We start from the raw sequence: 13,621 nt of genomic DNA, 5'->3' as shown, positions 1-13,621 counted from the left end.
CTATAATTTGAATTTTATTCTTCCGTTTAATGTGTTTATTTGCCTGCCATTCAACTTAGATGTATATAACAGAGTAGGAATTTGTTTGTTACATTCACACTGTAAGTCCAAGATCTAGCAGGTTATCTGGCATGCATAATAGTCAGTTAAAAAATATTTATTTCATGAGTGAATGACTGTATCTTGAGATCAAAAAGGACCCTCTACCCAAACTGGAATTTCTCTCTATGGAAAGAATGTTGCAGATAATACTATCCCACCTTCTAAGCAAATTTTCTTGATAGCAAAAATTTAAAGAATTGTTTTAGATTTCTTAAAACGAATTCTTCTAAAATATGACAGGAATGTTATTTTATTATATTTATGCAATGAATCTATCAAAAGCATAGTCTTTTACAGAAAGGATTCTGTATTATTTCACATTTCACACATATGTTATGTGTGAAGTAACCTTCAGTTAAGGTTTATGCAAGGAATGATACAAAATTAGGATTTGAAGTACTCATATAAGTGTAAAAGACTATTGACAACAATTTTAAGAAAAGACTGCAGTAGTTAAAGGATATTAAGTACTTTATGCAGTGTGATCCATATGGAAAAATAGAGACATATTGTGTTTCTATATATGTATGTTAGTATTTTTCAAATTTTGAAAATGGTGATATAATTATTAAAATGTAATTAAAACCATCACATAATTTAAAACAATGTTTGCTTATGATATATTCCAATAAGCAAATTTTCTAAGTATAATTATCGTATCTTTTGGAGACTTTTGGCTTTTGATATTAAATATTCACATATACTAAATATAAATATTCATATACCAAAAGTTAAGATATAGACCATCTTCCCCCTCAAGACTCCTTTCTTACTAAGCTTAATCAGATATTTTTACCATATTTCTTTATGGCTCCCATCAGAAGAGCTCAAACTAATGTACAAATGTTTACTGATGAAGTTTTCAAGTTAGCACTCTTCTAATTCATTGTCCTACACATGTACATTTGTTTTTTAATTGCTTTTCTCTAGGGCCACCTTCAGCTCCTAGGAACGTGGCTTTTAACATCAATGAAACAGCCCTTATTTTGGAATGGAGCCCACCAAGTGACACAGGAGGGAGAAAAGATCTCACATACAGTGTAATCTGTAAGAAATGTGGCTTAGACACCAGCCAGTGTGAGGACTGTGGTGGAGGACTCCGCTTCATCCCAAGACATTCTGGCCTGATCAACAATTCTGTGATAGTACTTGACTTTGTGTCTCACGTGAATTACACCTTTGAAATAGAAGCCATGAATGGAGTTTCTGAGTTGAGTTTTTCTCCCAAGCCATTCACAGCTATTACAGTGACCACGGATCAAGATGGTAAGTTCCATCTGCCGTTCTCTCTAAACAAACCCGTAATTCCCTTTTGATGCCTAATATCCCTGGTGGACCTCTATTCACTGAGGTACAGTTGTATACTCTGTACACTAAAGAGGTGATCTTCTGGTTGTTGTCCTTACCATTTTCTAAGGTCCAGGAAGATATTTTTTATATTACTTATTAGTAAGGTTAATTAGATATAATGCTTCTCTCCAATGTTTATGCATTGCTTTAGATATAATCCTATACAAATACATCTTAATGAGCAAGTCCATATTACTTACCAACAAATATCAGATATAAAAAATGTTGGTAAAAAAAATGTTGCAAAGTGAATTGAAATTCAGTTACTCCATTTATCCTGCCATTCCTTTTCCCTATCAAATAAAGCAAATAATAAGAATTCATGTTAATTATAATTCATATCTATGTTGTAAAAACATTGCAGCCTACATGCTTAACTGTGATCTACTCTTAAAAGAAATAGCAAGAAAAAAATCCAGAAATATATCCAAATGCTATTGTACCATTTGTAAAAAGTTGTTGAACGGTCTTTTTAAAGAATCCAATTGCTTTCAGTTAAATGTTCCCTTAATAACAGTATAGATTTTTACTGCAACATAGTTAAGCACGAATACCCCTATGGTTTTCGTAAGTATATATTCTCTTTAACTCCCTCATAACACGATTTATTGCAGTACATGATACAGGAAAAGCATCATAAAAAGATTTTAAAAATTCCCTTTGAGAAGCATTCATAAATTATGTGAACTCACAAATGATTGTCTTATAGCAGAAAGTATTGTTGTATATGAGCACATATATATGAGACAAATTTATAAAGATAAAACTATTCTTATGCTGTAACAAATGCCACAGACTATGTGGCTTAAACAACAGAAATTTATTTTGTCGAGGCTAGAATTCAAGAATAAGGTCCCAGCAAGGTTGATTTCATTACTCAGCAATAAAAAGGAACAAATTATTGATACACACAACTTGGATGAACTTGAAGGGCTCTATGCTGAGTGAAAAAGATAATTTCAAAGGGATGCATCCTGTGCGATTCATTTATATATCATTCTTGAAATGACATAATTATAGATATGAAGAATAGATAAGTGGTGGCCAGAACTGGGGATTGGGGGAGAGGGATATGGCCATGATGGGCAGGAGAGAGTCTTGTGGTGATTATACAGTAACATATCTTGATTGTTGTGGTAATTACATGAAGCTACATATGTGATAAATTGCAGAGAGCTACACACACACACACACACGCACAAGGCCATGGATTTTACTAATGTAAATTATCTGGTTTTGATTTTGTACCATAGTTATGCAAAGAGTTATCACTGGGGAGGCTGAGTAAATGGTGTATGGGATCTCACTATATTTTTGTGAATCTATAATAATTGCAAAATTTTTTAAAAAGTTGCTAAACCTATAAAATGTGTAGAATGAAGCTTTAATATTTTATTTAAAACTTTTTAAATGAATGTGACTTTTATTTAAATTATTACACATAAATTCACCTTGCTATCTTCAGAAATACATCTGATAAATAAAGCAAAGCCAAATACAATCATCTTGTATTTACCATGCAATTTTACCCTTCATTTAGCAATAACTACACATCATAGAATTTGCTTTATGGCTTTTAAAAAGGAATTCCTATTTCCTCTTTTTTTTTTCCCCTTCTTTCCCATAGTATCAACAAAATCTGGTCAAATATATCTTCAGGATAAAAGAGATTAGCATCTTCTGTTCCTCTCTGTGTTAGCAGATTATATCTCAGGGCTTTTGGCTGCCTTTGGGTCAAAAAATATAACTCAGAACAACCATTCTTAAGTATGGAGGATAAAAACAGTATATCACTTAAAAATATATATACCTATCTTTACATACTTTCATACATATTGCATTGAGCAGCCTTTCGTTCTAGGATTAAAAGAGAGTTCATTTAGTCTACTTTTCCACTTAGCCAAGGACAGAATATTAATTGTTTCTCACTTTAAAATGAGAGAATTCATTATAACTGATTTGCTTTGAAGACAGAAGGTTAATTAGGCGCAAAATAAAATACAGTATCCGTATATTGAAACTATACATTCTGGAAGGATAATATTATTAAGCAGTCCTCCCCAGTAAATTTCACTTTGTTGAAGAATATTAAGAAACAATTATTCTTAACTGTGTTTTAGATATAAATAGTAAGAAATATCTAAATATATTTAAATTCTATTTGAAAAGTACACAAAGGACCTACCTGAACTAAAATATTGCCACAAAAATTAATAAAATACGACCAGCGGGAACAAGACAAGGATGTCCACTCTTATGACTTTTATTCAACGTATTGCTAGAAAATCTAGCCACAGCAATCAGACAACAAAAAGAAATAAAAGTCATCGTAATCAGCAAGGAAGAAGTAAAACTCACTATTTGCAGTTGACTATTTGCAGTGATACTCTACATGGAAAACCTGAAAAATTCCACCAAAAATCTAGAACTGATAAACAAAATCAGTAAAGTTGTAGGATACAAAGTCAATGTACGGAAATCTGTTGCATTTCTATACCCCAATAATGAAGCAGCAGAAGGAGAAATCAAGGAATCACGCCCATTTACAGTTGCACCAAAAACCATAATATACCTAGGAATAAACCTAACCAAAGAGGTGACAGACCTGTACTCTGAAAACTATAAAACACTGATGAAAGACATTGAAGACAACACAGAGAACTGGAAAGACATTCCATGCTCATGGGTTGGAAGAACAAATATTATCAAAATGTCTATACGACCCAAAGCAATCTTCATGTTTAATGTAATCCCTATCAAAAACCACCAGTATTTTTCACAGAACTATAATAAACAACCCTAAAATTTGAATGAAACCACAAAAGACCCCAAACAGCCAAAGCAATCTCGAAAAAAGAAAAGCAAAGCTGGAGGCATCACAATTCTGGACCTCAAGTTATATTACAAAGCTGTAGTGATCAAGATAGTATGGTATTGGCACAAAAATAGACACATAGATCAATTGAACAGGATAGAAAACCCAGAAATGAACCCACAACTATATGGTCAATTGATCTTCAACAAACAAGAAAGAATATCTAGTGGGAAAAAGTCTCTTCAACAAATGATGTTGAGAAAACTGGAGAGCAACATACAAAAGAAGGAAACTGGACCACTTTCTTACACCATACACAAAAATAAACTCAAAATGAATTAAAGACCTAAGTGTGATACCTGAAACCATAAAAATTCTAGAAGAGAACATAGACAGTAACCTCTTTCACATCAGCCATGCAACTTTTTTCTAGATAGTCTCCTGAGGCAAGGGAAACAAAAGCAAAAATAAACCGTTGGGACTACATAAAATAAAAAGCTTCTGCACAGTGAAGGAAACAGTCTACAAATCTAAAAGACTACCTAAGGAATGGGAGAAGATATTTGTAAATGATATATACAATAAAGGCTTAGGATCCAAAATAGATAAAGAACTTATAAGACTCTAACACCCCTAAAACAAATAATCCAATTAAAATGGGCAGAAGACATGAATAGCCATTTCTCCAAAGACATCCAGATGGCCAACAGATACATGAAAAGATGCTCATCATCACTTACCATCAGGGAAATGCAAATCAAACTACGATGAGATATCACCTCACACCTGTCAGAATGGCTAAAATCAACAACACAAAACCCAACAAGTATTGGTGAGGATGTGGAGAAAAAAGAACCCTCTTGCCCTATTGGTGGGAATGCAAACTGGTGCAGCCGCTCTGGAAAACAGTATGGAGGTTCCTTAAAAAGTTAAAAATAGAACTACCCTATGACCCAGCAATTGCACTACTAGGTATTTATCCAAAGGATACAAAACACTGATTCAAAGGGATACACACATGCCCATGTTTATAGCAGCATTATTTACAATAGCCAAACTATGGAAGCAGCCCAGGTGTTCATGTATGATAAATGGATAAAGAAGATGTGGTGTACATACAATGGAATATGATTCAGCCATAAAGAAGAATGAAATTGTGCCATTTGCAATGACATGGATAGAGCTAGACATTTTGCTAAGCAAAATAAGTGAGTCAGAGAAAGACAAATGCCATATGATTTCACTCACATGTAGAATTTAAGAAACAAAAAATAAATGAGCAAAGGGAAAAAAAAGAGAGAGAGTGAGACAAACCAAGAAACAGACTCTTAACTATAGAGAACAAACCGGTGATTATCAGAGGGGAGGGAAATAGAGGGATGGGTCAAATAGGGGATATTGGTTAAGAAGTGCACTTTTCATCGTGAGCACGAGGTGATGTATGGAATTGAATCAGTACATTGTACACCTGAAACTGATATAACACTGTATGTTAACTAACTAGAATTCAAGTAAAAACTTTAAAAAACAACAAAAATAGTCCTTTATACAGGATGGCAGTGAGCCACTGAATATTAAAATACATTTACCTAGCCCTAACAACAACAACAACAAAAAAGTATTGTTATCAGCTTTACAAGTATGAGTGACTATCCCCACATCACAATTTTGAGACACCAAGAAGGCCTTATCTCACTGTGCTGAAATTCTGACATTAGAATATCACATCTTTAAAAATGCAAATACTTTAAGCAAGGGTAATGGTATAAAATAGCTCAATCTGTGCATGTATCAGTTATGCTTTTAATATCATATCCTAGTGTTGGGTAAAAAAAAGGGGGGGTTTATAGTAACTGGAGTCTTCCAGAACCAGACTTCAGCTGTTATAATGTGTGCCAGCCTTAATAAGATAATAGTTTTACTGTTGCAAATTGAGGAAGGCATTTTCCATCATCTCACTTGGGTATCTTTGGAAAATCTCTTTGAAGCAACTTGAAAGTCACTTTCCAAAAGTTATCTGTAGATAACACATTGCAATTTTGTTGGACTGAGAGGACCACAGTCAAAGATGTTTCTCATTATCAGTAGGTTATATATCATTGTTTTTAGGCTAAAATGGAAAAGTGAAACATGCTCTTCACAAACCTTTAATTTATTCAACATATATGCATTGCTGAGTGAGCCTTTATGACCCTTACACTCTGGTGGGGAGGCAGATAATTAAAAAATAATAATTTGACAAATATATACTTACTATGTGATAAGTCCCACTAAAGAGAAGAGCAAAGTGCTCTGAGAGCATGTATTCTCTAAGTCTGGGGAATAAGGTCTTCCTGAGGAACTGGCGTTTAAATTAAGTTTTGTTCTGACAGATGAGTAGGCAAAAAGAGACTGGGACAAGGGAAAGGATTCTGAGCAAAAGGAGCCAAGCATATGTTGAGCAATTGAGGGATTAGGTACTGATGACTAATGTACCAAAGGCATGTAAAAAGTTGACATATTGCAGAGGTACAGCAGAATGTGAGCTGAAGACTTAACTTAAAATTTGGAGAAAGGAGTGGGTGTCTATAAAATAGCCAAGAAAAGTTAGAGAATCACCCATTTGCTGAAGACACTGCTATATGATCAGGGCCACAAATAGGGGAAAGATCAGCAAAGTAATAATATTGTTCATGAGGTGATACTTGTATAAATAAGGAAATAAAATATTAGAGACCAAAATATATAGATAACTATATTATGTTTTTACTACTTTTTGTGTGCACAGTGGAGAACATGGAGATAAAGAGGACATTTGCATTGAAGTGCCTTTTCCTTCATGTAGTTGACTAATATGTATATATCTTTCCTCATATTTAAGAAACATTAAGGAAACCATATTGAATAACCCTGACTTAATTGTTTGCTATCTGTTTATAATTAAACAAATATAAAAAAATTTCCAAATCACTTACAACCACTTAGCTGTAGTTAGGAGAAACATTCCTTGATTATTCTGATTCCAGTTGGATAAATAAGATTATAGATTTAAAACTATGACTCTCATAATTAGGAATCTTTGCAATAAACCTTAATTAACTGACTTCTACAATCCCTAAGAGCTATTTTTGCAATCTTCTATTTTCATAGTTTATTCAAATGGTTTTTAAAGGTGTTTCATTTAGAAAGCAACACCTAGAAAACATTTTATTTTAATCTTCAGTGCATGATAGGAAAACTAAGGTGTGTAGTTCAGTAAAAGGAATTATTCAGGTCATAGACAGTAAAGGAAAATGTTAATCATGGATACTCAACCTGAAACAAATTGTGTTTGTAGATATCCTGACATGTGCAAAAACCTTTAGGGACCATGTTCAAAGTGAAAGAAATGCTAAATTACAAACCAATTCTGCTGATATTTGCTAACGGGTCTTTAAGGCAATTATCATCAGAACCAGGTTGTCTAATTCCTTGGTTTCTTAAAATATACATTTAATACTCCTATCTCTGCCATTGGGTGACTATTCTATATAGGTCTTGCCTTAGGCTCACATTTTGATTGGAGATTTCATATATTTGCTCAGGGAGCAATAATTAATTGAACTAACATTGAAAATAGATTTAAATAAACAGAATTTGTATGTATTTATAAACTTGAGATGTCTATATGATTTGTAGTTCACTGCATTTTGGAAATACAGTCTATTTCAAAAGCCAACCTTTTATACATTGCTGGAGTAGGTAATTAGGGACACTATAAATATTCATTTGTCTTTATATCTGTATTTTAAATTATTTTATCTCTGGATATCTCTCACAGTCCTGTAAAATTCTTGACAGCAAATAATTATTTTTCCAAAATCTGCACAAGTCTATTCAAAGTAAGAAAAAAATCAGTATAAAAGTTTTAAATGCTTACTAAATATACACTGATTACAATCCAATGACATAAGTTTTTTTTTAAAGGCAATAATGATCATTTAAGAGAGATGCTGTATTATTTGTATATTTCATTATTTTTTAAACACAAGAAGATTGCATATCAAAAACTACAACACCTTATATCGAAGTATAAAATGTTCCTATCTCCATAGGAAGTATTTCTGCTCTGAAAAGTGTGCTGAATATTTTTTTATGGAAGATAATTGAAATATCGGTCTAGTTAATCATAACTAAATAACTTTATGGTCCAGCCAAATATTAAATTATAATAGAGTTTGGATGATTGCAAACTTTTTTTACTCCTGAGAAATGTTAAATTACTTCCAAGTCTAGTGTCTTTTTGTGGCATGCATCCTTTGAGTAAATGAATGATCTAGAAAAGTCCCTTAGACTTTAGCAGTTAATTTGCTGAGATTAGTCAGTGGCTCAGCTCTCAGTCAACGCGTGCAGAAATTGAACTGCTCCCAGTCAGTTATGTTCGATAGCACACATGTTTCTATGTCACTGAACCATAACCAAATATTTTTTAATATTTTGCTTTTCCAACCAATATGTGAGCTTTTTGAGAGCAAAGATGATGTGTTTTTGACTAAGAATATTCTCAACATCCATTTTTTCATTGACTTGCACTAACAGAAATTGGAAATGGTTTGAATTATCTTTGATTCATTCATTTATTAATTCATTCATTCAAAAATATTTATTGAATATATACTGTGTGCCAGGAACTCTTCTATGTAATAGAGGTATAGCAAATAAAGGAGAAAAACAAACAAACAAAAACCAGTTAAGTGCCCCTGCTTTTGTGGATACAATATTCTAACGGCAAGTAGTGATGTCCCATGAAGAAGAACCAAGCAGAGTAGGAGGTTTGGAAGAAAAAGAAGAAGCATTTTACATGGGGAAAGCCAAAACTACCTCTCTTGATAACATAACACTTGAGAGAAAACCTGGGCATATATAAAAGACTATTCCAGGTAGTGGGAATAAAAAGGGCAAAGCCTTAAATTTAAGCAGACATTTGTCTAGAAAGTAACAAGAAAATATTATTGCATGTATTTTCTTTAGCACGTACTAAATTTCATGCTGACTAAATCCTCTGGTGCTGTGCTTAGAATTTTCAACAAAAGTTTTAATCAACACTAACCCATCCTTTAATAGCAATCATGGTTTTTCTTGGTGATCATACATTGCTGGAAAAATGTGTTTAATCCTGAACTTCATTTTAAGCAGTTGGCTCTTAGAATTATCACCTGTTTCTCTGAAGAATTCTCATTTGCACATTTTGCAGGAAAGATGACCAAGTATTTTCTTTAGTATAAACTAATAAGATCTTATTGCTATTATAATGCCTCTACTACTACATTAACAATGTTAATGGCATTTGTTCATAGAAATTGAAAAGTAGTGGTAGAAGATTGTTTAGTAAAATATTTTATAATCCTGCAAAAACAAATGTGGTTAGCAGTGAAGGTAAATATATATGATTGTACCATGCAGAATCTGTATGTGCCATAGGATATAAGGCTCTACTGTATGGTAGGCATATGTGTAGCCAATTATTTGCTCATTTCCAATACAGTTCTTTGATTGGAGAGGGAAGCCAATTTAATTTCATAACTAAACTCGGCCTACAAAACAAACTGGCTGATTTAGATAGCTGGTTTTTATGAGATTTTGAAAAATATTTTTTCCAAAAGCCTCCTTTGTTTTAAAAATTATAAAGGATTGAAAAAGCATTAATGTGTAAGATTTAAACTAAAAGATTTTCAAGGTTGACAGATTATCCTGATCATTATTGAAAATGTGAAATGTCCTCATACTTAAGTCCTCTAATTTATAAAGATTGAAAACAAATTACTGACCTTTTAATCAGACTGAAATTCCATATAGAATCTTTAGATTAAATAGCTTTTTCTTTTTTCCATGTATTCCTCAGCACTTTTCTATTTGGTTTGGATTCTAAACAGTCAATTCCAGCTACATAATTTGTGATGCCCAGTGAAAAATGAAACTGCAGGACCCTTTGTTCAAAAGACAGGAAAAAAGGGTCATTAAAGGTACTAAAATATAAAGCCTTTTCCTTCTGCAATTTCTCTCTTAACTTGTCATGGTGCTTTTTAATTGCCATTTTATGTCCTTATACATAACAAAAAAAATACAATTTCAAACTATTAGCATAAACTTTGCCATTCATCTTTATATTGCTCAATGCCACCTTTAAATTCAAATATAAAAACATTTAACTCATCTGCGGAATCATCAAAATCATGAAATTCTTTTCCTGTAGTCTCTCCTCTCCCATCATAGTCCCTAAAGTTTTCTCAAGTAGACCAGAACAGACAAATGTAAGCCATACTCAGAAAGGTTGGAAGGAGGGAGAGAGGTCTCACCAGGCACTGAGCCAGTCCAGTGAGTGGGCACTCCCTCTGCACAGGGATTCTTTTAGGAAGAACGAAGACACCCCCAGGTTCCCACGGCTTCCCAGTCCACAGTGGAAGGAAGAGCCTCTAAGGTCTCTAAACTGCCTTTCCAGAAAGCTACCTGCATAGGGTGGTGGGTGAGAAACTTGCCCCCAGAAGGACATGGCCTGAGAACACAGATGGCCAACACACACACGCACGCACGCACACACACGCACAGATTTGCACTCCCCGGGGCTAGTGGACCTAACCTAGATCCTGCCTGTGCACATGTCCAAGTCCCCACTGGAGACAGAAGATAACCCAGAAATGTGATCCTGCCTCCTCAGTGGTCAACACAATCACCTAACCCAGCTGGAGGGTGGCAGCAATGAAGGGGTGCGGCAGGAATTGGAAGATTACATGATGTAGAGCAGGGGAGTTTGCCTGGAAACACACATCTTGGAGGTGTGGGAAGGTGACCAGAGGCTGGACCTTGCCTAAAGCCAGGGCTCCAAGCCCCAGGGTGTACTCATTGTCCTGTCACACTTCACTTACAAAACATGAGTTCAAAGATAAAATTATTAAGAATTTCAAGATGGCAGTTGCTGAGCATTAAAACCCTAAGTGGGGAGAGGGAACTGTGCGGGTGGGTAAGTCACACATTCATGAAGCATGCCCTGAACACATTTTACAAAATAATAATGTCATTGTTTTTCCCATCTACCTCTATGTGTTACTTAGCAAACAAATATGCTCAGTGCCGAGGCTGTGCCCAGGACTGCGCTATATGCCGGGTAGTGAAAACAAGCTGCACATTTGAGTGTTTGAGACGGTATGCCCACCGTGGAGCAGCCAACACTCAGTCTTTCGTTCTCTGCTTTAGAAGTGAGAGCTCACCTAAGTAAAAAAAAGATTAGATGATATCTGATTCAATATACATTTTCAAGAACTGAGTGCCTGAAATATTACTTAATAGACAAGTCCTTAAAATATGTATAAAGTAATAAATGATTAAATAGTGATATGAGAGGGAGTGGATGTTGACATTTCACTTGTCTAGTTTTATGAAAGAGAGCCTAGTTGTTTGACCACACATTTGTTCTTTTAGGCACTGAGCAAAGTTTTCAGTTATGAAAGATTAAAAACAAAATAATTGAAAGTTCCATAATGTACATAATACTATTCTAATTATTTTGACGTTCTAATTGACCTAAGGGGAGACTCCATGACTATGATACCTTTATTTTCTGCTATATATTGTTACACTGAGTCATTTCCAAAGTATACCCTAAGATAGAAAATTTTTCCTCCAATAATTATGACATGATTTGAATTATATGCATTCATCTTTTTAGTAATCCAGCTTATATATTTCTTAAGTGATCTTTCATTAAAGCCAGTTAATGATATGACAAGGATGATAAATATATCTATATGTGGATAGAAGTGTACTTTTCATTCCATTTTATTTTACCTTTAAAAAACTTATTTAACTCCTCTACTCTAAGATATGTATTACCTTTTACTTTGTAACGCTCATGTGAATTGCTGACCTTTCTTTTTTACTTCCTCTCTCAAGACTTCTTTATGTAAATAGTGAATGATTGACTATTTTCTATCTCTGAGTTTAGATTATATTTTGACAAGTTTATTTGATAGTTATATCCTATCTCATAATTTTGTATTTTTAAGTTTTTAAATTACTTTTCATAAAGATAAGTATGTTGGTCAGTTGTAGATATGAATTGCACATTCAGATTCCTAAAATTTGGAAACAGGTTCCTCATTCTATTTTTACAAGAAGAAACACTTAATTTGCTGAATAGTTTTGAATATTTAAAAGATTCAACTGCTGTTTTTATTTATTTGTTTTATAAAATATGAGATACTTGTATTAAGAGCAGAACAATTAACCTTATTTCAAATGCTACTTAATTATATATTTAAATTTAAACTATAACAGACATGCAAAATTATTTCCTAAAATAAACAATTTTTCACCATCCGAATTTTATTAACCTAACTGCTGCCATCTCATATTAGTTTTACACTTATTTTACAAGGTGACAATTTTCATGTGCCTTAAAGAATCTCAAGAGACTGTAGACTTCAACTACAAGTCATCAGGAAGGATGCAGATATAAATCTTATATAATAAATAAATATATTTTTTTATTTTTATATTATAAATAAATGCTATTTTATCCCATTTCAAAGATCTCTAAGAAAGATTTCCAATCCTCTGGTATCATTTGACTGACTCTTTTAGCATGGTTTTCCATGTATTTCATTAAAATCTTTCTTCTGCCTGTTAACCTATTTAAGAAAGAAATATAAAAAAATAAATTGTACTTCAGGAGATGGTAGGTCACCATTCTCTGCATCATCACTGTCTGTAGACAGGAAGACCATCTGTAGAACATTCTAGTTGGGTCATCCCTACTTATTTCATTTGCAATTTACCCTCCAACCCAACTGCTTCTACTGTTCTCTAATTCTATATGTCTAGTAGACTGGAGAAGTATTGTGCATTCATGGTCACAAATCTTAAAAGAACCACAAGAGAAGTGACAGTATATCTGATTAAAGAGTCTTTAAGAGGTGCTCTTGGATGCATTGTCAAGGTAATCTGAGAGCCTCACAGTCATTCTCTTATATGACCGCTAAGCAATGTTAAGCTCTAGAGAAAACTCCTCTCCAAAAGGAAAATGAGAGTCATGGAATCATCAAGAAGCCTTTTCATAATCTGAATACTTCTGCCGTTCTGACACAATAATGGTGCCTCCAAGGAACATTTGTATAAGGAAAAAAGAAAAAAAAAAAAAACTCTAGTGTGCAGTTACTATAATGAGCAGTTAGTTTATTTTTTTTTTTAGATTTTATTTATTTATTTAAGAGAGACTGAGAGAGAGAGAGTAAGCACACAAGCAGAGGGAGTGGGAGTGGGGGCAGCAGGCTCCACACTGAGCAGGGAGCCCAATATGGGGCTCAATGCTGGATCACGACCTGAGCCCAAGGCAGATGAATG

At 33.6% G+C, this 13,621-nt stretch overlaps 1 protein-coding gene across 3 annotated transcripts in view; it reads left to right on the top strand.

The window, feature by feature from the left end:
• The window catches only part of EPHA6 (EPH receptor A6), an 814,184-nt gene that overhangs the window by 376,843 nt on the left and 423,720 nt on the right, over positions 1-13,621 (top strand). For all 3 annotated transcript variants that reach the window (XM_045785661.2, XM_087861713.1, XM_087861712.1), the window contains exon 5: positions 1,033-1,368. In XM_045785661.2, the coding sequence (XP_045641617.2) occupies positions 1,033-1,368 (336 nt within the window). The remainder of the gene's footprint in view (positions 1-1,032; positions 1,369-13,621) is intronic.

The sequence above is a fragment of the Ursus americanus genome, chromosome 4, assembly GCF_024610735.1.
Source record: "Ursus americanus isolate L20-20 chromosome 4, mUrsAme1.1.p, whole genome shotgun sequence".
NCBI classification, from domain to species: Eukaryota; Metazoa; Chordata; class Mammalia; order Carnivora; family Ursidae; genus Ursus; species Ursus americanus.
This window is presented reverse-complemented; position numbering and strand designations above follow the sequence as displayed.